The sequence below is a fragment of the Eleutherodactylus coqui genome, chromosome 9 (assembly GCF_035609145.1).
Source record: "Eleutherodactylus coqui strain aEleCoq1 chromosome 9, aEleCoq1.hap1, whole genome shotgun sequence".
Classification (NCBI taxonomy): Eukaryota; Metazoa; Chordata; class Amphibia; order Anura; family Eleutherodactylidae; genus Eleutherodactylus; species Eleutherodactylus coqui.
In genome coordinates, this window is record NC_089845.1 from 176,910,899 (window position 1) to 176,935,343 (window position 24,445).

The 24,445-nt window shown below is 48.0% G+C and overlaps 1 protein-coding gene across 1 annotated transcript; it reads left to right on the top strand.

Annotated features, from left to right (window-relative positions):
• Positions 1-18,184: 18,184 nt before the first annotated feature.
• On the top strand, positions 18,185-23,952 carry RNF139 (ring finger protein 139). Its single transcript, XM_066578815.1, has 2 exons — positions 18,185-18,452; positions 21,946-23,952. The coding sequence occupies exons 1-2, from the start codon at positions 18,305-18,307 to the stop codon at positions 23,754-23,756; spliced, it is 1,959 nt and encodes a 652-aa protein (XP_066434912.1). The 5' UTR covers positions 18,185-18,304; the 3' UTR covers positions 23,757-23,952.
• The last annotated feature ends 493 nt before the right edge of the window (positions 23,953-24,445 follow it).

A 24,445-nucleotide genomic window follows, 5' to 3' on the forward strand; every position in this document is an offset into this window, starting at 1 on the left:
TAGTGGCAGGTGCAGTGGGATGGGAAACCGTGAGTGATATAAAGAGTGTTTCTTCTGAATTAGGAAAGTCAGGAGGGTGTCCGGCTATGCAGACTAGCCCGGCCATTATAAGGGTGACCGGGGGGTCCATGCAGGGTGTAGTTGGTCCTAGATTGTGGGGAGAGGCTCAAAACCTGGTCACCTCCTCTGCCGCCGTACAACAGCCGGAGTCTAGGGATGGGAGGGCGGTTTGTCCAGAAAGGGATGCTGTGGGGCTGATTGCCCACCCATCTGCTGCTATGGTTAGTGGTGCTGCGTCTTCAGATGGTTTTGGTGGAGATGCTGCATTATCTACACTTAATAGGACTGGTGCCCAGGAACAGGCCCGGGCTGATGTTGCCGTAGTGGGGGGTGCGGTGGGGGCTGTGTCTGACCTATCTCCCCTCCCGGTGGTGCCTGGCCCCAAAAGTTATGCTGGAGCAATTACCGGGGGGGCAGAAAGGCCTTTTTCCCGTGGGGCTGGACAGGGAAATTTACAGCGGCATCTCTTGGAGGCCCTGAGGCGGGGAGAATAGATGGCCAATATAGAGGGTGAGCAGGTTAACCTCGAGTTCTGGATCCAGCGGCATGGACTAGGGGCCTTCCGAGAGAATAGAGGGAATTGGTCGCTCCCAACAAGCAGGCCATCGGGGGCCAGAAGGAATGTAGTCCGTCTTCAGCATATAGGTAGCAGAGATACATGCCAAAACGGGGGAAGGTGGTTGAGCTCCTGCTGAATATGGGCTTCAGGGCATATGACATCTTTGCCCTGATCCATCCTTTTGGCACCTCGGAGTTTGATATCAGCTTTGTTTAGTCAGAAGGTCTTGAACTTTTCTGGTCGAATTAGGAGCTGGTTCAGACTAGGCCCGACTGGCGGGATTTCGAGGTGATCCCCGTTTCCCGCCAGGACACGGTGAAGTCAGTGACCGTTTGAACCCGTAATGAGTCACTGTCGTTCATTGACATCATGACCTGGATATCTCGTTACGGGGAGGTACAGGGCAACCCCACAAAGAACCGTGACGAGTACGGCATCTGGTCTGGAGTCTGGACTTTCCTGGTGAAATTGAGGCGGTCCGGAAACTCTGTTACCCACATTCCCTCCTCTGCTTTCTTGGGAAGAGATAGGATCCTGGCCTTTTACCAGGGGCAGCCGAAGGTCTGTCACAAGTGCGGTGACCCCACACATTTCAGTGCGGCATGTACCAAAGTGATGTGTACATTGTGTGGGGGAGAGGGTCACCATGCCGCCTCGTGTACAGACATTCGCTGCAACCTGTGTGGTGTCCTAGGACACGCCTTCAGTCGTTGTCCTCATCGTGCCCGTGCTGATGTTGCTCCTGATCCGACTGGGGTACCCCGGGGCAGCGGGGCCTCAGCTGAAGAGGGGGAGGGCGGAAGTAGGGGGTCTGGAGGTCTGGTGATGGAAAAAGGTGGAAGAGTGAGTAAGACCAGACAGCAGATGTCCCGAAAGGAGGCAGGGGAAGGGGGGGAATCCAGTAGGATGACCCTGGTCCCTGTTTCCCAAGGGCCAGTGACCACCTCTGAGGACATAAGGGGCAGCGATTTGGAGGAAGAGGTCAGGAGACTGGCGAGAGAGGAGGACGAAAGGTCCAGTTCCCTATCAAGTTCCCATCCAGAAGACAGTTTGGATGAGGAGAGTAGGGAATGGCAAAAGAAAAAACGTAAGAAGGGTAAACAGAATAAAAAGAAGGGGAAAAAGAAATCATCTCCCCCTCCAGGTCAGATGCTAAAGGAGGGCCAAACCGGCTCCCCTCTGGTCATCTTAACAAACCGCTTTCAGACTCTGGAAGGAGGCGACCCTGAATCCTCCTCATTAGAGGAGGAGGAGGAGGAGGAGGGGGAGCCAAGGAATAGAGTAGTGCCAGTGGGGGACGTCGCTCCCCTCCCCCCTGGGGGGCGACAAGTTCCTCCGGGGGTTAGGGGAGACTCAGTGCCACGGGACAAAGGTGAGGGCTCCTCTCCGAATCTGGAGGGGGGTTCGCAAAAAGAAATAAACAATCATGTAAAAAATATAAATATTGTAGAAATGGATATGTTGGAGTGTTTAAAAAGGGGTGGTAGGGATTCTGGTGGGGAATCAGGTAATGTAAAGAAGAGAGCTGTCCAACTCGATCACCCTTGATGGCGGCACTCACCCCGTTGACGTTGGCGACCATTAATGTCGCTAGCATTAAGTCTGATATGGCTCGCTTTATGGCCTTTGATTTTTTTCAGAAGGAATGAAGCTGATATTTTGTTTTTGCAAGAGACCAGGCTAACAGACCTGGCCAGTATCCATAAAGCAAAGAGGGAGTGGACGCATGGGCCCTCCTATTGGTCTCTTGCGGCCGAACCATATAGCGGGGTGGCAGTTCTTTTTAAAACCGCAGCGGTTGAATGCAGGCGGGTAATCGAGGTGGAAATGGGGAGGTGCTTGGTCTTGGACGTCCTTATGAGAGGTCAATAGCTTCGGCTCATAAATATTTATGGTCCTCAGAGCAAGAACGAGAGGAAGGACCTCTTCATAAGGATCAAGCCCTTTCTTTTTACGAGTCGACTGGTGATCTTTGGCGGAGACTTCAATAATGTCTCGAGGCTCTGTGATAGGGGAGGTGCCAAGTTGGCTTACGACAGCGTCGCTTTGAATAATATAGTGAGTGAGGCGCGCCTGGTGGATGTCCACGTTCGGCACACCACAGGCGACACGGGGTTCACTTTTTATCGAGGTAGTTGTAGATCTAGAATAGATAGGTTTTATTTAAAGGAGGAGGCTGTCTCCTCACCAATTCTGGTGGTGGAGGTGGAATTCTCCAATCACTGTTTAATTATGTTTTCTCTGAATGTTTCAGAAACCCCTCGGATGGGAAGAGGTTTATGGAAGTTAAATTTGGCACTCCTGGAGGAGGAGGAAATAAGACAGTCCTTTGAGGATTTTCTGCAGAGCCAGCTTCCACTGATGGGCCTTTGTAACAGTAAGTCAGAGTGGTGGGAGATCTTCAAGAAACGGGTTGCAAAATATTTCCGTGAGCTCTCAAACCTCAGAAGTTTGACCCAGTACCGTTTATATCAAGCTTTGAGGAGGAAACTCGAGCAAATTGTCTCGACTGGGGGCAGCCGGGAGGAGGCCTCCAGGGTGAAAGCCTTGCTGAAGGGATGTCAGTATGATAGGCACACATCTTTAGTTTTTGAGAGGGATTTCGGGAAATTCCGCTCGCCCGACCCCTACAGAAACTGTAAGTTGTCAGTGAATAGTAGGTTGGTAACGGGTCTGGTTGATAGTACAGGATCTCTGAAAAGGTCCAGTTCAGGGATCCTGGAGGTCGTCAGATCTTTCTACTCACACCTTTTGGCAAGGAAGGATCTAGATCGAGTCAAGATGTCGGCTTCCCTGGCTGATACCATCCCTGAGCAGGGGGTGGCGTCGTCGCTTGATGTTTTGACGGAACCAATCAGGGAAGAGTAAGTGAGACTGGCCTTTGATGGGCTTGCGCTCAAGAAAACGCCAGGTCCGGATGGCTTAACATCCGAATTTTATAAGACCTTTAAGGAGCTGTTGGCTCCCTTGTTGACCGAGATATTTAATGAATGTCTATCCTCGGGCATTCTGCCAGAGTCAATGAGGAGGTCGGCCCTGATCATTTTGTCAAAGGGTAAAGATCCATCCCGGATTGAGAATTGGCGTCCCATAGCACTTCTCAATACGGACCGGAAGGTTCTTGCAAAGATCATTTTTAACAGGCTGGTGCATTTTGCACCCAAACTACTTTCGGGGGACCAGCACTGCTCTGTTCCTGGCCGAAGTACTTTCAGTGCTGTACTGGGTGTCCGGGAGGCTGTGGAACAGGGTAGGGCCGGTAATTGGAAAGGGTTCTTGCTGTCCTTGGATCAGGCCAAGGCCTTTGATAGGGTTGACCATGAGTACCTCTGGTCAGTCCTTCTGAGATATGGTTTACCAATAGGGTTTATTGATTGGCTTAAAGTTTTGTATGCAGGGGCTGAGAGTTTCCCGCTGGTGAATGGTTGGGTCGGGCGCCCCTTTGGGATGGGGTCCGGTGTCCGCCAGGGTTGTCCTTTGAGCCCATTGCTATATGTGTTCGCAATTGACCCCTTTTTAAGGCGGTTGAGTGGCGGACCATTGGCGGGGGTCGGGATGGGCCTGGAGGGGCCGGAGTCTGCACTTAGGGCAGTGGCCTACGCTGACGATGTCACTATCTTTTGTCTTGTCCAAGGAGGAGGCTGGATGGGTGATGTCGGAGGTGGTTAGGTATTCGGAGGCTTCCGGATCCCGAGTCAATTGGGACAAGTGTGAAAGTATCTGGCTGGGTGGAGGAGATCCTGATTTCAGTCTCCCGGACACTCTCCCGGAGCCTCAAGAATTTGCAAAGGTTTTAGGCATCCAATTTGGCCAGGGTGATTACCCAGGGAGAAATTGGGACAGTAAACTGAAAGATGCCAGTCAGAAGGTTGACCAGTGGAAGGGATGGTCTTTGTCCCTGAGAGAAAGGGTTAGCCTTATCAAGACTTTCCTGCTCCCGTTGTTAATCTATTTGGGCAGTGTATGTATCTTGCCGGAGCCTCTCTGGACACGGGTCTATAGTCTGTTCTTCCAGCTGTTGTGGGGGAACCGACTAAACCTAGTAAAGCGGGAGGTCACATACCGCAGAAGGAGACTAGGGGGGTTGTGTATGGTCAACCCTGTGGTATTCCTAGTGAATACCTTTCTTAAAACCAATATAGCAAACTTCTGGAATACAGGAAGGGCTCCTTTGTGGGTAGTCTCCTCTAAGGCATGGTTTCAGCCTTTCTTCCAGGAATGGGAGACAGGAGGGCATGTGAAAGATTTTCGTTCAACCCATGGACATCTCCCGGCTTACGTTGCGCCGGTTCTGAAGGTTATCCGTCGCTGGGGCTTGGGAGCTGAGGAGATTAGGACTCTGTCAAGGAGGTTCCTTGACAATAGGGTTCTGGTCACCCGCTTCCAAAATCCACTGGCCCTCAGGGACTGCCCAGGTCAGGACCTAGAGGTAGGGTTAGTTTTGTTAAATTCAGTAAGGGTCCCATTGAAGTTTTGGGATTTGGCCTGGCGCTCCTTCCATGGTAAGTTGTATGTGAGGGATAACTTGAAGTACAGAAAGGTGGAGGAGAGGGACTGTCCCCGGGAGGAGTGTGGCTCTGTAGTGGAAACTATGGAGCATTTCTTACTTCAGTGTCCCTTTAATACAGAGGTCTACAGAAGGGTAGGGGCTTCCATCGGTTGGCCTAGGCTGGCTGTCCTCTCCTATCCTGAGTGGGCTTATGGGGCATTCAGAGATCTGGGTGGTCGGGACAGGTGCACATTATATCTAGTTAGTCTAGTGGTTAGGTACTACACGTGGCACGCACGGTGTTTAGTTTCGACGCGTCAAAAAATCCTCCCTGTGGATGTGGTGTGTAGGGACATCCTCGGTGACCTGGTGAAGGTGCGTTCTTTGGAGTTCAACAGGTTGGGTGCACTCAGGGCCTCTCGCCTATGGAGGGGTCTTTCTTTTGGAGTGCCCTAGCCTGGGGTCTCCTTTCCCGGTGATGGGCTAATTTTATTCTATTCACTTGATAGCTTTTTGTTTTAGTAAATAGAGGAAGAAAAGAGGGCTTGTAAGCACTGAACTTGGGCTTCTTAATGGTATAAGGTGTGTGGTATGTAGGGTATAATGTGTGCGGTATGTAGGGTATATGGTGTATGGTATGTAGGGTATAAGGTGTGCGGTATGTAGGGTATAAGGTGTGCGGTATGTAGGGTATAAGGTGTGCGGTATGTAGGGTATAAGGTGTGGTATTAGTATAAACTAAGAAGAAGAAAGTAAAAAAATAAATAATAAATAAAAGAAATAAATAAAAAAATTAAATAAAAAAAAAATAAAAAATATGTATGTGTATAAATATATGTATATTATTTAAAAAAAAAAGGTTTATATTTCTGTCCATTATTTCTGCAGGCGGGTATTTGGGTTATGTTTTCTTTTTGATATATGGTTTTGTTTTTAGGTTTATATTTAGGCCACATGGGGGAGAAAGGAAGAGGGGGTAAAATAAATAAACGCGTGTGTGTATATATATTGCGTACGGTAAACTGTATTATGGAGAGTATAATGATCACAAAGGATGTATATATTCACGCTGTAATAGAGATGGTCGGTGCAGCTTCTGCCGTGGCTTCTGCTACAATTTCTGTAACACATCTTTGTGCAGCATCGGTCTTGGTGGGGTATGACCTCCTTAGTAATTGTATCCTTTTCTATTCTGTTTGCGGACGGACGGTAAATACCTGAGGAACACCTGGAGTCCGAACAAAAGGTCTCTAACCAGAAAACATCTGGCTTACCAGGAAGATCGGGGATACAATGCAAGTCTGAAGTGGGCGCATACTGGAGGTCCCATGGATACAGTTTGAAGCAAACCTGTTTCTGTTGTCTTGGACATTTCTGTTGTTTTCTTGGCTCAGTCCAAAAGGCTTGTTTTGTTATGTTTTTCATTTTTCTAATAAAATAGAGTTACAGAGATCTCTCCCATCATCTATTATACCCAGGACTGTAACAAGGGGGCGCTCTAATAACTATGTATAGATATATCAGTGGTCAGTACAGAGATCTCTGCCATCATCTATTATACCCAGGACTGTAACAAGGGGGCGCTCTAATAACTATGTATAATATATCAGGGGTCAGTACAGAGATCTCTTCCATCATCTATTATACCCAGGACTGTAACAAGGGGGTGCTCTAATAACTATGTATAATATATCAGGGGTCAGTACAGAGATCTCTGCCATCATCTATTATACCCAGGACTGTAACAAGGGGGCGCTCTAATAACTATGTATAGATATATCAGTGGTCAGTACAGAGATCTCTGCCATCATCTATTATACCCAGGACTGTAACAAGGGGGCGCTCTAATAACTATGTATAATATATCAGTGGTCAGTACAGAGATCTCTGCCATCATCTATTATACCCAGGACTGTAACAAGGGGGCGCTCTAATAACTATGTATAATATATCAGGGGTCTGTACAGAGATCTCTGCCATCATCTATTATACCCAGGACTGTAACAAGGGGGTGCTCTAATAACTATGTATAATATATCAGGGGTCAGTACAGAGATCTCTCCATCATTTATTATACCCAGGAATGTAACAAGGGGGCGCTCTAATAACTATGTATAATATATCAGGGGTCAGTACAGAGATCTCTCCATCATTTATTATACCCAGGAATGTAACAAGGGGGCGCTCTAATAACTATGTATAATATATCAGGGGTCAGTACAGAGATCTCTCCATCATTTATTATACCCAGGAATGTAACAAGGGGGCGCTCTAATAACTATGTATAGATATATCAGGGGTCAGTACAGAGATCTCTCCCATCATCTATTATACCCAGGACTGTAACCAGGGGGCGCTCTAATAACTATGTATAGATATATCAGGGGTCAGTACAGAGATCTCTCCCATCATCTATTATACCAGGACTGTAACAAGGGGGTGCTCTAATAACTATGTATAGATATATCGGGGGTCAGTACAGAGATCTCTCCCATCATCTATTATACCCAGGACTGTAACAGGGGGGCACTCTAATATCTATGTATAATATATCAGGAGTCAGTACAGAGATCTCTCCATCATTTATTATACCCAGGAATGTAACAAGGGGGCGCTCTAATAACTATGTATAATATATCAGGGGTCAGTACAGAGATCTCTTCCATCATCTATTATACCCAGGACTGTAACAAGGGGGCGCTCTAATAACTATGTATGGATATATCAGGGGTCAGTACAGAGATCTCTCCCATCATCTATTATACCCAGGACTGTAACAAGGGGGCGCTCTAATAACTATGTATAATATATCAGGGGTCAGTATAGAGATCTCTCCCATCATCTATTGTACCCAGGACTGTAACAAGGGGGCACTCTAATAACTATGTATAGATATATCAGGCGTCAGTACAGAGATCTCTCCGTCATCTATTATACCCAGGACTCTAACAAGGGGGCGCTCGAATAACTATGTATAATATATCAGGGGTCAGTACAGAGATCTCTCCTATCATCTATTATATCCAGGATTGAAACAAGGGGGCGCTCTAATAACTTTGTATAAATATATCAGGGGTCAGTAAAGAGATCTCTTTCATCATCTATTATACCCAGGACTGTAACAAGGGGGCGCTCTAAGAACTATGTATAATACATCAGGGGTCAGTATAGAGGCCTATCTCATCATCTATTATACCAAGGACTGTAACAAGGGGGCGCTCTAAAAACTACGTATAATATATCAGGGGTCAGTACAGAGATCTCTCCAATCATCTATTATACCCAGGACTGTAACATGGGGGCGCTCTAATAACTATATATAATATATCAGGGGTCAGTACAGGGATCTCTCCCATCATTTGTTATACCCGGGACAGTAACAAGGGGGCACTCTAATAGCTATGTATATCAGGGGTCAGTAGAGAGATCTCTCCCATCATCTTTTATACCCAAGATTGTAACAAGGGGGCGCTCTAATAACTATGTAAGGATATATCAGGGCTCAGTACAGAGATCTCTCCCATCATCTATTATACCCAGTACTGTAACAAGGGAGCGCTCTAATAACTATGTATAATATATCAGGGGTCAGTACAGAGATCTCTCCCATCATCTATTATACCCAGGACTGTAACAAGGGGGTGCTCTAATAGCTATGTATATCAGGGGTCAGTAGAGAGATCTCTCCCATCATCTTTTATACCCAAGATTGTAACAAGGGGGAGCTCTAATAACTATGTATAATATATCAGGGGTCAGTACAGGGAACTCTCCCATCATCAGTTATATACCCAGGACTGTAACAAGGGGGCGCTCTAATAACTATGTTTAATATCAGGGGTCAGTACAGAGATCTCTCCCATCATCTATTATACCCAGGACTGTAGCAAGGGGCCACTCTAATAACTATGTATAATATATCAGGGGTTAGTACAGAGATCTCTCTCATCATCTATTATACCCAGGACAGTAACAAGGGGGCGCTCTAATAACTATGAATGGATATATCAGGGGTCAGTACAGAGATCTCACCCATCATCAATTATACCAAAGACTGTAACAAGGGGGCGCTCTAATAACTATGAATATCAGGGGTCAGTACAGAGATCTCTCCCATCATCTTTTATACCCAGGACTGTAACAAGGGGGCATTTTAATAACTATGTATATCAGGGGTCAGTACAGAGATCTCTACCATCATCTATTATACCCAGGACTGTAACAAGGGGGCGCTCTAATAACTATGTATAATATATCAGGGGTCAGTACAGAGATCTCTCCCATCATCTATTATACCCAGGACTGTAACAAGGGGGTGCTCTAATAACTATGCATATCAGGGGTCAGTAGAGAGATCTCTCCCATTATCTTTTATACATAGGATTGTAACAAGGGGGCGCTGTAATACCTATGTATAATATATCAGGGGTCAGTACAGAGATCTCTCTCATCATCTATTATACCCGGGACAGTTACAAGGGGGCGCTCTAATAACTATGTATGGATATATCAGGGGGTCAGTACAGAGATCTCACCCATCATCCATTATACCAAAGACTGTAAAAAGGGGGCGCTCTAATAACTATTAATATCAGGGGTCAGTACAGAGATGTCTCCTATCATCTATTATACCCAGAACTATAACAAGGGGGCGCTCTAATAACTTTGTATAATATATTACAGGTCAGTACAGAGATCCCTCTCATCATCCATTATACCCAGAACTGTAACAAGGGGCACTCTAATAACTATATCTATATATATAAAGACGAAAGCCCTCACTGACTCACTGACTGACTGACTGACTGACTGACTGAGTCGCCTAAAGTTCTCCAACTTCCCGAAGTCGTGGAAACATGAATTTTGGCACAAGCATAAATTATCTCCAAAATAGGAAAAGCTAATGGGTCCCAACTCGATTATTCAATTCTATGCGCAAAAGAATTAGCGTCCAAATTTTACGTACGGTAATTTTCTCCCTTTCCGGTGTCATAGAAACGTGAAATTTGGCACGGGCATTGATTATGTCATAAATAGGAAAAGTTAATGGGTCCCAACTCGATTATTCAATTCTAAGCGCAAAAGAATTAGCGTCCAAATTTTACATACGGAATCTAATTCTATCACTTCCCGATGTCATAGAAACGGGAAATTTGGCACGGGCATTGATTATGTCATAAATAAGAAAAACTAATGGGTCCCAACTCGATTATTCAATTCTCTGCGCAAAAGAATTAGCGTCCACATTTTATGTACATAATCTAAATCTCTTACTTCCCAATGTCATAGAAACATGAAATTTGCCATAAGCATTGAATATGTCAAAAATAGGAAAAGTTAATGGGTCCAAACTCGATTATTCAATTCTAGCGCAAAAAAACTAGCGTCCAAATTTTACGTACGGAATCTAATTCTCTCACTTCTTGGTTCCATACAAACATGAAATTTGGAACGGGCATTGATTATGTCATAAATAGGAGAAGCTAATGGGTCCCAACTCGATTATTCAATTCTAGCGCAAAAGAACTAGCGTCCAAATTTTACGTACGGAATCTAATTCTCCAACTTCCCAATGTCATAGAAATTTGAAATTTTGCATGAGCATTGATTATGTCACAAAAAGGAAAAGCTAATGGGTCCCAACTCGATTGTTCAATTCTAAGCGCAAAAGAATTAGCATTCAAATTTTACGTACGGAATCTAATTCTCTCACTTCCCAGGGTCATAGTAACTCGAAATTTGGCACGAGCATTGATTATGTCACAAAAAGGAAAAGCTAATGGGTCCCAACTCGATTATTAAATTCTAAGCGCAAAAGAATTAGCGTCCAAATTTTACGTACGGAATCTAATTCTCTCACTTCCTGATGTCATTTTATATAAAGGAAACGTCGCATGGTTGCCTCCACGTGGTGTTTCCTGGGTAACGCAGAGAACTATGCAAAATGGTGAACATATGTTTTTCCTCAGTATCTCTAAAGTAACCACGACTTCATGTGAACACCAGATAAACACCAGTACCAAATTAACTCAGGCGAAGCCGGGTATATCAGCTAGTATAGATATATCAGGGACAGTACAGAGATCTCTCCCATCATCTATTATACCAAAACTGTAACAAGGGGGCGCTCTAATAACTATGTATAGATATATTAGGGGTCAGTACAGAGATCTCTCCCATCATGTAATATACCCAGGACTGTAACAAGGGGGTGCTCTAATAACCATGTATAATATATCAAAAATAAGTACAGAGATCTCTCCCATCATCTATTATACTCAGGACTGTAACAACGGGGCACCCTAATAACTATGTATAATATATCAGAGGTCAGTACAGGGATCTCTGCCATCATCTATTATACCCAGGACTGTAACAGGGGGGCACTCTAATAACTATGTATAATATATCACAGGGCAGTACAGAGATCTCTGCCATCATCTATTATACCCAGGACTGTAACAAGGGGGCGCTCTAATAACTATGTATAATATATCACAGGTCAGTACAGAGATCTCTGCCATCATCTATTATACCCAGGACTGTAACAAGGGGTGCTCTAATAACTATGTATAGGTAGAAGAGATCTCTGTACTGACCCCTGATATATCATCTATTATACCCAGGACTGTAACAAGGGGGTGCTCTAATAACTATGTATAGATATATCAGGGGTCAGTACAGAGATCTCTCCCATCATCTATTATACCCAGGACTTTAACAAGGGGGTGCTCTAATAACTATGTATAGATATATCAGGGGTCAGTACAGAGATTTCTCCCATCATCTATTATACCCAGAAGTGTAACAAGGGGGCACCCTAATAATTATGTATATCAGGGGTCAGTACAGAGATCTATCCCATCATCTATTATACCCAGGACTGTAACAAGGGCCGCTGTAATAACTATGTATATCAGGGGTCAGTACAGAGATCTCTCCCATCATCTATTATACCCAGGACTGTAACAAGGGGGCGCTCTAATAACTATGCATAATATATCAGGGGTCAGTACAGTGATCTCTCCCATTATCTATTATCCCCAGAACAGTAACAAGGAGGCCATCTAATAACTATGTATATCAGGGGTTAACACAGAGATCTCTCCCATCATCTAATATACCCAGGACTGTAACAAGAATGTGATCTAATAACTATGTATATTATATCAGGGGTCAGTACAGAGAACTCTCTATTACCTATTATACCCAGGACTGTAACAAGGGGGTGCTCTAATAACTATGTATTGATATATCAAGGGTCAGTACAAAGATCTCTCCCATCATCTATTATACCCAGGACTGTAACAAGGGGGCACTCTAATAACTATGTATAATATATCAGGGGTCAGTACAGAGATCTCTCCATCATCTATTATACCCAGGACTGTAACAAGGGGGCGCTCTAATAACTATGTATATCAGGGGTCAGTACAGAGATCTCTCCTATCATCAATTATACCAGGGCTGTAACAAGGGCGCACTCTAATAACTGTATATAATATATCAGGGGTCAGTATAGAGATCTCTCTCATCATTTATTATACCCAGGACTGTAACAAGAATGTGATCTAATAACTATGTATAGATATATCAGAGGTCAGTATAGAAATCTCTCCCATCATCTAATATATCCAGGACTGTAACAAGGGGGCGTACTAATAACTATGTATAATATATCAGGGGTCAGTACAGAGATCTCTCCCATCATCTATTATACCCAGGACAATAACAAGGGGGCGCTCTAATAACTATGTATAATATATCAGGGGTCAGTACAGAGATCTCTGTCCATCATCTATTATACCCAGGACTGTAAAAAGAGGCACTCTAATAACTATGTATAATATATCAGTGGTCAGTACAGAGATCTCTCCCATCATCTATTATACCCAGGACTGTAAGAAGGGGGCGCTCTAATAACTATGTATAATATTTTAGCTGTCAGTACAGAGATCTCTCCTATCATCAATTATACCAGGACTGTAACAAGGGGGCGCTCTAATAACTATATATAATATATCAGGGGTCAGTACAGAGATCTCTCCCATCATCTATTATACCCAGGACTGTAACAAGGGGGCGCTCTAATAACTATGTATAGCTATATTAGTAGTCAGTACAGAAAAACCTCTCCATCATCTATTATACCCAGGACTGTAACAAGGGGGCGCTCTAATAACTATGTATAATATATAAGGGGTCAGTACAGAGATCTCTTCCATCATCTATTATACCCAGGACTGTAACAAGGGGGCGCTCTAATAACTATGTATAATATATCAGGGGTCAGTACAGAGATCTCTCCCATCATCTATTATACCCAGGACTGTAACAAGGAGGCGCTCTAATAACTATGTATAATATATCAGGGGTTAGTACAGAGATCTCTCCCATCATCTATTATACCCTGGACTGTAACAAGGGGGCGCTCTAATAACTATGTATAATATATCAGGGGTCAGTACAGAGATCTCTTCCATCATCTATTATACCCAGGACTGTAACAAGGGGGCGCTCTAATAATTATGTATAGATATATCAGGGGTCAGGACAGAGATCTCTCCCATCATCTATTATACCCAGGACTGTAACAAGGGGGCGCTCTAATAACTATGTGTAGATATATCAGGGGTCAGTACAGAGATCTCTCTATCATCTATTATACCCAGGACTGTAACAAGGGGGCGCTCTAATAACTATGTATAGATATATCAGGGGTCAGTACAGAGATCTCTCCTATCATCTATTATACCAGGACTGTAACAAGGGGGCGCTCTAATGCCTATGTATAGATATATCAGTGTCAGTACAGAGATCTCTCCCATCATCTATTATACCCAGGACTGTAACAAGGGGGCGCTCTAATAACTATGTATAGATATATCAGGGGTCAGTACAGAGATCCCTCCCATGATCTATTATACCCAGGACTGTAACAAGGGGGCGCTCTAATAACTATGTATAGATATATCAGGGGTCAGTACAGAGATCTCTCCTATCATCTATTATACCAGGACTGTAACAAGGGGGCGCTCTAATGCCTATGTATAGATATATCAGTGTCAGTACAGAGATCTCTCCCATCATCTATTATACCCAGGACTGTGACAAGGGGAGCTCTCTAATAACTATGTATAGATATATCAGTGTCAGTACAGAGATCTCTCCCATCATCTATTATACCCAGGACTGTAACAAGGGGGCGCTCTAATAACTATGTATAATATATCAGGGGTCAGTACAGAGATCTCTGCCATCATCTATTATACCCAGGACTGTAACAAGGGGGCACTCTAATAACTATGTATAATATATCAGTGTCAGTACAGAGATCTCTCCCATCATCTATTATACCCAGGGCTGTAACAAGGGGCGCTCTAATAACTATGTATAGATATATCAGGGGTCAGTACAGAGATCTCTGCCATTATCTATTATACCCAGGACTGTAACAAGGGGGCGCTCTAATAACTATGTATAGATATATCAGGGGTCAGTACAGAGATCTCTGCCATTATCTATTATACCCAGGACTGTGACAAGGGGAGCTCTCTAATAACTATGTATAGATATATCAGGGGTCAGTACAGAGATCTCTGCCATCATCTATTATACCCAGGACTGTAACAAGGGGGCACTCTAATAACTATGTATAATATATCAGTGTCAGTACAGAGATCTCTCCATCATCTATTATACCAGGACTGTAACAACGGGGCGCTCTAATAACTATGTATAGATATATCAGGGGTCAGTGCAGAGATTTCTCCCATCATCTATTATACCCAGGACTGTAACAAGGGGGCGCTCTAATAACTATGTACATATATCAGGGGTCAGTACAGAGATCTCTCCTATCATCTATTATACCAGGACTGTAACAAGGGGGCGCTCTAATGCCTATGTATAATATATCAGTGTCAGTACAGAGATCTCTCCCATCATCTATTATACCCAGGACTGTGACAAGGGGAGCTCTCTAATAACTATGTATAGATATATCAGTGTCAGTACAGAGATCTCTCCCATCATCTATTATACCCAGGACTGTAACAAGGGGGCGCTCTAATAACTATGTATAATATATCAGGGGTCAGTACAGAGATCTCTGCCATCATCTATTATACCCAGGACTGTAACAAGGGGGCACTCTAATAACTATGTATAATATATCAGTGTCAGTACAGAGATCTCTCCCATCATCTATTATACCCAGGGCTGTAACAAGGGGCGCTCTAATAACTATGTATAGATATATCAGGGGTCAGTACAGAGATCTCTGCCATTATCTATTATACCCAGGACTGTAACAAGGGGGCGCTCTAATAACTATGTATAGATATATCAGGGGTCAGTACAGAGATCTCTGCCATTATCTATTATACCCAGGACTGTGACAAGGGGACGCTCTAATAACTATGTATAGATATATCAGGAGTCAGTACAGAGATCTCTCCCATCATCTATTATACCCAGGACTGTAACAAGGGGGCGCTCTAATAACTATGTATAGATATATCAGGGGTCAGTACAGAGATCTCTTCCATCATCTATTATACCCAGGACTGTAACAAGGGGGCGCTCTAATAACTATGTATAGATATATCAGGGGTCAGTACAGAGATCTCTCCCATTATCTATTATACCCAGGACTGTAACAAGGGGGCGCTCTAATAACTATGTATAGATATATCAGGGGTCAGTACAGAGATCTCTCCCATCATCTATTATACCCAGGACTGTAACAAGGGGGCGCTCTAATAACTATGTATAATATATCTGGGGTCAGTACAGAGATCTCTCCTATCATCTGTTATACCCAGGACTGTAACAAGGGGGCGCTCTAATAACTATGTATATTAGTGGTCAGTTCTATTAAAAAATAGAATATAATTTTAAAGATCTATGTTCTGCGTCCGTCACCCTCTGCTGACCATCTGGGGGGGGGCATTATTTGCGGGGCGTCCTGTAGTCTCTCTTCGCTCTCATTTCAGGGTAGACGACTTTTTGATCGCTTTTTAATAACTGTTTTCTTGGAGTGTATTTCTTTTGCGCTGACATTCACCGGCCTTTTACCAAATCTGTTGTTTTATTATGAATACAGGAACGGTTTGGTGGACCCAGCAGGGACACGCGATTGATCACTGCTCCCTACACTGCAGTACTTCAGTATTGCAATATATGCTATTTCTACTCCTCACAATCCCTAACTCTGATCGGGGGATGTTGAGGGCTAACAGCCACGATCAGCGTAAGCGCCAGTTGTGGCTGTTGCGGGTGCCCACTGTCTGTGACACGGCTCCACACAAACTCCAACACTGGAGGGCCTCCATGTAAGGCTGGAAGCATCAAGGGGCCTCTGCGACCTACCAGCCCAGCGACCTACGAGCCTCCGCGATCTGAGCCCCACAAACCTACCAGCCCTGCAACCTATGAGCCCCCGCGACCAACAAGCCCTGCGACCTACCAGCCCACAACCTATGAGCCTCCGCGACCTATGACCCTCCGCGATCTAAGCCTGCGAACCTACCAGCCCCGCAACCGATGAGCCTCCGCGACCTACGAGCCCTGTGACCTATGAGCCTCCGCGATCAACGAGCCCTGCGACCTACCAGTCCCCGCGACCTACCAACCCCGCAACCTATGAGCCCCCGCGACCTACGAGCCCTGTGACCTACGAGCCTCTGCGATCTGAGCCCCACAAACCTACCAGCCCTGCAAGCTACGCGCCCCCGTGATCAACGAGCCCTGCGACCTACCAGCCCACAACCTATGAGGCCCCGCGGCCTTTGAGCCCCCGCGATCTAAGCCTGCGAACCTACCAGCCCCGCAACCTATGAGCCTCCGCGACCTACGAGCCCTGTGACCTATGAGCCTCCGCGACCTACGAGCCCTGCGACCTACCAGCCCAGCGACCTGCGAGCCTCCGCGACCTACCAGCCCGCAACCTATGAGGCCCCGCGACCTATGACCCTCCGTGATCTAAGCCTGCGAACCTACCAGCCCCGCAACCGATGAGCCCCCGCGATCAACGAGCCCTGCGACCTACCAGCCCAGCGACCTACCAGCCCCCGCAACCTACCAGCCCAGTGACCTGCGAGCTCCCGCAACCTATGAGACCCCGCGACCGACGTGCCCACACGATCAACGAGCCCCGCGACCTACCAGCCCCGCGACCTATGAGGCCCTGCGACCTACCAGCCCCGCGACCTATGAGGCCCTGCGACCTACCAGCCCCGCGACCTATGAGGCCCTGCGACCTACCAGCCCCGCGACCTATGAGGCCCCGCGACCTACCAGCCCCGCGACCTATGAGGCCCTGCGACCTACGAGGCCCTGCGACCTACCAGCCCCGCGACCTATGAGGCCCTGCGACCTACCAGCCCCGCGACCTATGAGGCCCTGCGACCTACCAGCCTCGCGACCTATGAGGCCCTGCGACCTACCAGCCCCGCGACCTATGAGGCCCCGCGACCTACCAGCCCCGCGACCTATAAGGCCCCGCGACCTACCAGCCCCGCGACCTATGAGGCCCCGCGACCTACCAGCCCCGCGACCTATGAGGCCCCGCGACCTACCAGCCCCGCGACCTATGAGGCCCTGCGACCTACCAGCCCCGCGACCTATGAGGCCCTGCGACCTACCAGCCCCGCGACCTACCAGCCCCGCGACCTATGAGGCCCCGCGACCTACCAGCCCCGCGACCTATGAGGCCCCGCGACCTACCAGCCCCGCGACCTACCAGCCCCGCGACCTATGAGGCCCTGCGACCTACCAGCCCCGCGACCTATGAGGCCCTGCGACCTACCAGCCCCGCGACCTATGAGGCCCTGCGACCTACCAGCCCCGCGACCTATGAGGCCCCGCGACCTGTGAGCGGTAGATGACAAATAGAAATCTTATGAGTTTTGGAAACAGAGCTTTAGCAATAAGATCGAAATTAAAAACACCATGCTGCGCTCCGCCTGTCTGTGCGTTGTTAATAAAGTTGCAGTAAAAAAAAGTCTGGCACTCCCGCAAGCCGGGAGATGCGCACGCGCAGCTCTGACGCCACACGTCCCGTACGTCAGCACGTTGCAGGAGGTGACGCAGCGGCTGCCGTTTGGCAGGTGCGGGGAGGATGGGCCTGCGGTTGGGCTCCATCGGAAGCGGCCGCCAGTAGCCCGGGGGGGTTCAGCGCCCACCGGCAGCCCATGGCGGCGGGTCAGCGGCTCCGGGCTGTGCTGGATGTGGCGCTGCGGGTTCCTCCCGTCTTCATCATTGATGCCGTTGTGAACAGTCGGCAGGATGCGGCGGCCGGATACCCGTCCTTGCTGGGGCAGCTGGTCCTGCGGCTCCTGGGTAAGAGACCCCGTAGATGTGTGTGGTGAATGACCCCCTCAGCCTCTGGGCCGCCTGTAGAACGTGTTGTTGGCGGTGCGAAGCCCGTGTGACTAGAGAGGGACAAATGGCGTCAACCTGTCTGCGCCGCCCGCACGTCCAGCGCCCCTCGTCGCCTGCGCCATTCTGTGGCGGCCGTTTATCTCCCGTCCGTGGTACATCTCTGTAAAGGCCCAAAACACGCCAACTGCTGCGCCCAGCGTCACATGGTGCCAACCGTCATCCCCGTGACCCCGCTGCCCCCTGTAATATCCCCGGCGGTCGCTGATCTCTCCATGGGGGGGCGCTATGGACCCTGTTCTTGTGGTCATTGGGGGTCCTGGCCGGTGGACCCTCCACATCACACACTATAGGGACGAGTCGGGCCGTCTGAGGTCACATGGTACCGGCCGTCATCCCCGTGACCCCGATCCCCCCTGTAGTATCCCCAGCGGTCGCTGATCTCTCCATGGGGGGCGCTATGGACCCTGCTCTTGTGGCCATTGGGGGTCCTGGCTGGTGAACCCTTCCCATCACACACTATAGGGACGAGTCGGGCCGTCTGAGGTCACATGGTACCGGCCGTCATCCCTATGACCCCGCTGCCCCCTGTAATATCCCTGGCGGTCGCTGATCTCTCCATGGGGGGGCGCTATGGACCCTGTTCTTGTGGTCATTGGGGGTCCTGGCCGGTGGACCCTCCACATCACACACTATAGGGACGAGTCGGGCCGTCTGAGGTCACATGGTACCGGCCGTCATCCCTATGACCCCGCTGCCTCCTGTAATATCCCCGGCGGTCGCTGATCTCTCCACAGCGGGGGCGCTATGGACCCCGCTCTTGTGGCCATTGGGGGTCCTGGCCGGTGGACCCTTCCCATCACACACTATAGGGACGAGTCAGGGGCCGTCCGAGGCTTCGTACTTCCCTTGTAGACGTTGGCGGATGTGCTGAGGCCCCAGTGGTTTGCTGTGATGATATAGACCAAGCGAAGCGCCATCCTCAGTCTGCCATTGGAACTACATTTGCTGCGAGGGGATGAGGTCCAGTAGGATCTCCAACTTGCCATTTTTCTTGCTGCACATCTTATTTTTGAGGCGATTCTGTTCACAAACTTCACTAGAAATAATTGCTTCCCGCAAATCCGAATTTCATGCGATATAAACACTCTCACCCATCGCAGGTCCAGAAGTGTGATGGCAGACGGGCGTCGTACTCGCCCGTGTCAATGCGTGTCTCTCTGGCACTGAATGCCAGAGGGGCGCCTAGGGCTGCGGCCGGCACCGATGTTTGAAGTGTCTAGGCGCCGGCCACAATCGGCGTAACTCTAACCCAGGCACCGTGTGATAGCGGCACCTTTACGGTTGCTCCTACACGGGGCGGCATTATTTCATTCTGCACCTAAATCCACGTCTATGCTTTAATGAGAACAAAGGAGTAAGCCGCCTGGTGGTGTCGTCTTCCATGGGGACAACACATCAAGGATGTTGAAATCCCCTCTGTTGGGGACTAGTGGTGAACCAAGATTCTTTGGAATTGAAACGCGTTCTCTGCGATTGTCCTGATATGGAAGCACTTTAACAAATCAGGAAATACTTCACACACAGCCTTGTTCCCAATTCATGTTTTTCTGGTATGAAGGATATGGTGAAACCCCTCAGATGTGGAGAGGTGCAGTCACTGGGGTCTGTAGGAAGGATACGGTGAAGTCCCCCATATGTGGAGGGGTGCATTCAGTGGGGTCGGTAGGAAGGATATGGTGAAACCCCTCAGATGTGGAGAGGTGCAGTCACTGGGGTCTGTAGGAAGGATACGGTGAAGTCCCCCATATGTGGAGGGGTGCATTCAGTGGGGTCTGTAGGAAGGATATGGTGAAACCCCTCAGATGTGGAGAGGTGCAGTCACTGGGGTCTGTAGGAAGGATACGGTGAAGTCCCCCATATGTGGAGGGGTGCATTCAGTGGGGTCGGTAGGAAGGATATGGTGAAACCCCTCAGATGTGGAGAGGTGCAGTCACTGGGGTCTGTAGGAAGGATACGGTGAAGTCCCCCATATGTGGAGGGGTGCATTCAGTGGGGTCGGTAGGAAGGATATAATGAAACCCCTCAGATGTGGAGGGGAGCAGTCAGTGGGGTACGAAGGATATGATGATGGCACCCACTTGTGGAGAGGTGCGGTCGGTAGGAACGATATAGTGAAACCCCTCAGATGTGGAGAGGTGCAGTCAGTGGGGTTGGTAGGAAGGATATGGTAAAGTCCCCCATATGTGGAGGGGTGCAATGGGGTCAGTATGCATTCAGTGGGGTCGGTAGGAAGGATATAATGAAACCCCTCAGATGTGGAGGGGAGCAGTCAGTGGGGTAGGAAGGATATGGTAAAGTCTCCCATATGTGGAGGGGTGCAGTCTGTGGGGTCGGTATGAAGGATATGGTGATGTCCCCCACATGTGGAGAGGTGCAGTCAGCCGGGTCAGTAGGAAGGATATAGTAAAACCCCTCAGATGTGGGGTGCAGTCAGTGGGGTCTGGTATGAAGGATATGGTGTAGTCAGTGGGGTCTGGTAGGAAGGATATGAAGTCCCCCAGATGTGGAGGGGTGCAGTCAGTGGGAAGGATATGGTGAAACCCCCCCAGATGTGGAGGGGTGCAGTCAGTGGGGTTGATAGAAAGGATATGGTGGTATCCTCCAGATGTGGAGGGATGCAGTCAGTGGGGTTGGTAGGAAGGATACTGTGTAACCCTTCAGATGTGGAGAGGTGCAGGCAGTGGGGTCGGTATGAAGCATCTGGTGATGTCCCCCAGATGTGGAGGGATGCAGTCAGTGGGGTTGGTAGGAAGGATATAGTGAAACCCCTCAGATGTGGAGGGATGGGGTCAGTAGGAAGGATATGGTGTAACCCCTCAGATGTGGAGGGATGCAGTCAGTGGGGTCAGTAGGAAGGATATGGTGTAACCCCTCACATGTGGAGGGATGCAGTCAGTGGGGTCAGTAGGAAGGATATGATGTAACCCCTCAGATGTGGAGAGCTGCAGTCAGTGGGGTCGGTAGGAAGGATACGGTGATGTCCCTCAGATGTGGAGGGATGCAGTCATTGGGATCGGTAGGAAGGATATGGTGATGTCCCCCAGATGTGGAGGGATGCAGTCATTGGGGTCGGTAGGAAGGATATGGTGATGTCCCCCAGATGTGGAGGGGTGCAGTCAGTGGGATCGAGGAGGAGGGATATTCTCACCTTCCATCAGGTTAAGTAAATAAAAGCAGTACACGTCTGACGTTCCACCTCTGGGAAGGGGCTCCTGCGACCCTGGTGCTGCAGTGGAAAATGAAGGAGAGATGGCGTGAGTCTGTGGCTCTCTGCATCCTGTTTTAATCATCTATGAAGTTGTTGGTTTTTTAAGATCTTTTCCTAGAACTGTAGAACATTGTCTTGGTTTTTGGCCTCCTCCTCGGCTGACCCGTTGTGTTTGTCTTTCAGGTGTCCTGGCATCCGCTGTAGTCCTCGTGTTGTCCCGTAGAGCACTTTTCAAGTTCTACACCATCACCACGGCCCTTGTAATTGCTGCAACGTCAGTGTTGATGAACTACTATACCACTTTGCACATTAACTTGAATTCCCCTTCAGGACTGGTGGACCTTCCCTCTAGCGGATCTTCTCTCTGGATGCCTCTGATTGTCTTACAGCTCATATTCGGGATCGGATTCATCACTTTGCTTGAGATCCATTCTGTGTTCTCTCATCTGATCATCGTGAATATGCTAGTCCCTGCTGTGGGTTCCATCATTGAACTTCCACCGGAGGTGCAGGAAGGGCTAGTCATCGTTTCTGGCATTGTACTTGCCTCATACACTACAGTATGCCTGTCCCTCCGTTTCAAATGGTTCTACTACTGCACAAAATACACCTTCCTCCTGATGAAGCACATGTACCAGGTTTATGGACTGCGGGTCATGTTGGAGGACGCCTGGAAAATAATCCACTTCTCTGATGTGTTGAGAGTATTTTGGTTGTCTAGACTAGCCGCGCAAGCTGTGTTCTTGGTCTACATGGTAAGGCTCTCAAATGCAGGAGAAGCCTCCTACTTTATGCAGTGGAGTGACTTCTGGGAACTCGTCTGTCACCTCCTCATCAGTGGCTGCGACTCCACATTAACAGTCTTGGGGATGAGCGCTGTGATCTCTTCCATAGCACATTACCTCGGACTTGGAATACTTGCCTTCATCGGCTCCACCGAAGAAGAAGACAAACGCCTTGGCTTTGTAGCTCCCGTCCTGTTCTTTATTTTGGCCCTACAGACTGGCCTGAGCGGACTGAAGCCCGAAGAGAGACTTATTCGCCTTTGTCGAAACATGTGCCTTCTGTTGACAGCAATCTTGCATTTTATCCACGGAATGACTGACCCGGTGTTAATGTCACTCAGTGCCTCCCATGTGTCTTCTTTTCGCAGGCACTTCCCAGTGCTCTTGATCTCAACATTCCTCTTTGTGCTTCCGATTCTCCTTAGCTGTATCTTGTGGCACTACTATGCCCTCAACACCTGGTTATTCGCAGTCTCTGCTTTCTGCGTTGAACTTTGTCTTAAAGTCATTGTTTCCCTGACTGTCTACACGTTGTTCATGATCGATGGCCACTACAGTGTAGTGTGGGAGAAGCTGGATGACTACGTCTACTACGTGCGCTCCACCGGCAGCATTATAGAGTTCATATTCGGCGTCATTATGTTTGGCAATGGAGCCTACACAATGATGTTTGAGTCAGGAAGCAAGATCCGAGCTTGTATGATGTGTCTTCACGCCTATTTCAACATCTACTTGCAAGCCAAGAACGGGTGGAAGACGTTTATCAACCGTAGGACAGCCGTCAAGAAGATCAACTCTCTTCCAGAAGTCGAAGTCTCTGAGAACAATGAAATTGATGATGTATGTGCAATCTGCTACCAGGAGTTTCGTACGTCGGCACGGGTTACACCTTGCCACCATTACTTTCACGCACTCTGCCTTCGAAAGTGGCTGTATATACAAGACACATGTCCAATGTGCCATCAAAAAGTCTACATTGATGACGAGTCGAAAGAAACCGCATCCTCCTCCAACAACAACGTACTGGTCGTGCCAAATGAAGAGCCATTGCAAGATCTTGTTGATGGGGAACCCGAACGGGAGCTGGATGGCCATGACCTGAGCGAAGACGAGAGCACAGAAGAGGAGGAGGAAGAGTGGACGACCGAGCAGCACCGCTCCACCTCTGAAGACGAGTTTCTTCATGATCTCGATGGTCTGAGGGATTAAGTGTTATTTATTTTCTCTCCTGTGCTAAGACATTTAAAGGGGGATTCAAGAAAAAGGAATGTCATTTTGAAAGCACAAATCTGAATGGTGAAGGTCGGCGCGAAGACGCGTCCAAGTGCTGCTGTAAATATCTCTTGGTCTCTTGTGTGACCTGATTAAAAATGTGTACATTCTTGTACATGAAATTAAAGGTGAATCGTTTAGCATCTGTTGCTGCGTTGACGTCCACATTGCAGGGGTTCCTATGGTGTTGGAGATCACTTACTGGGTCCAACATACAAGCCGGCACACCGCCGGTCAGCTGTCTGCTGTACCATCGTGAGCTGCAAACCAGATCTGTCCTGTGACCGCTTTCACAAACAGCCGTAGATACGTGAGGACTTACCTGCACAGGCGCTCTGTCATTACATGAGTGATGGGTGCTGTAGAGATCTGCCTTGTGGGCTCAATCAGCTCACAACGCATCGATGTAAAGCGGCCCTCTGGATTTAGGACAAAATTCAGGACGAGGAGTGTGGTTTGTTTTTTTTTGGCAATTCTCTGGCAACCTGCTGAAGCGCCGGTAGCCCGTCTACTACTTTGGTCGGCCAAGATAAAAAGGAATTAATGACCCTCCAATTTTAGGCCGAAATTCTCTCCTGAGCTTGGGGGAAGGGGGGAGGGGGGGGGGGGGGTCAGTTATAGGACCC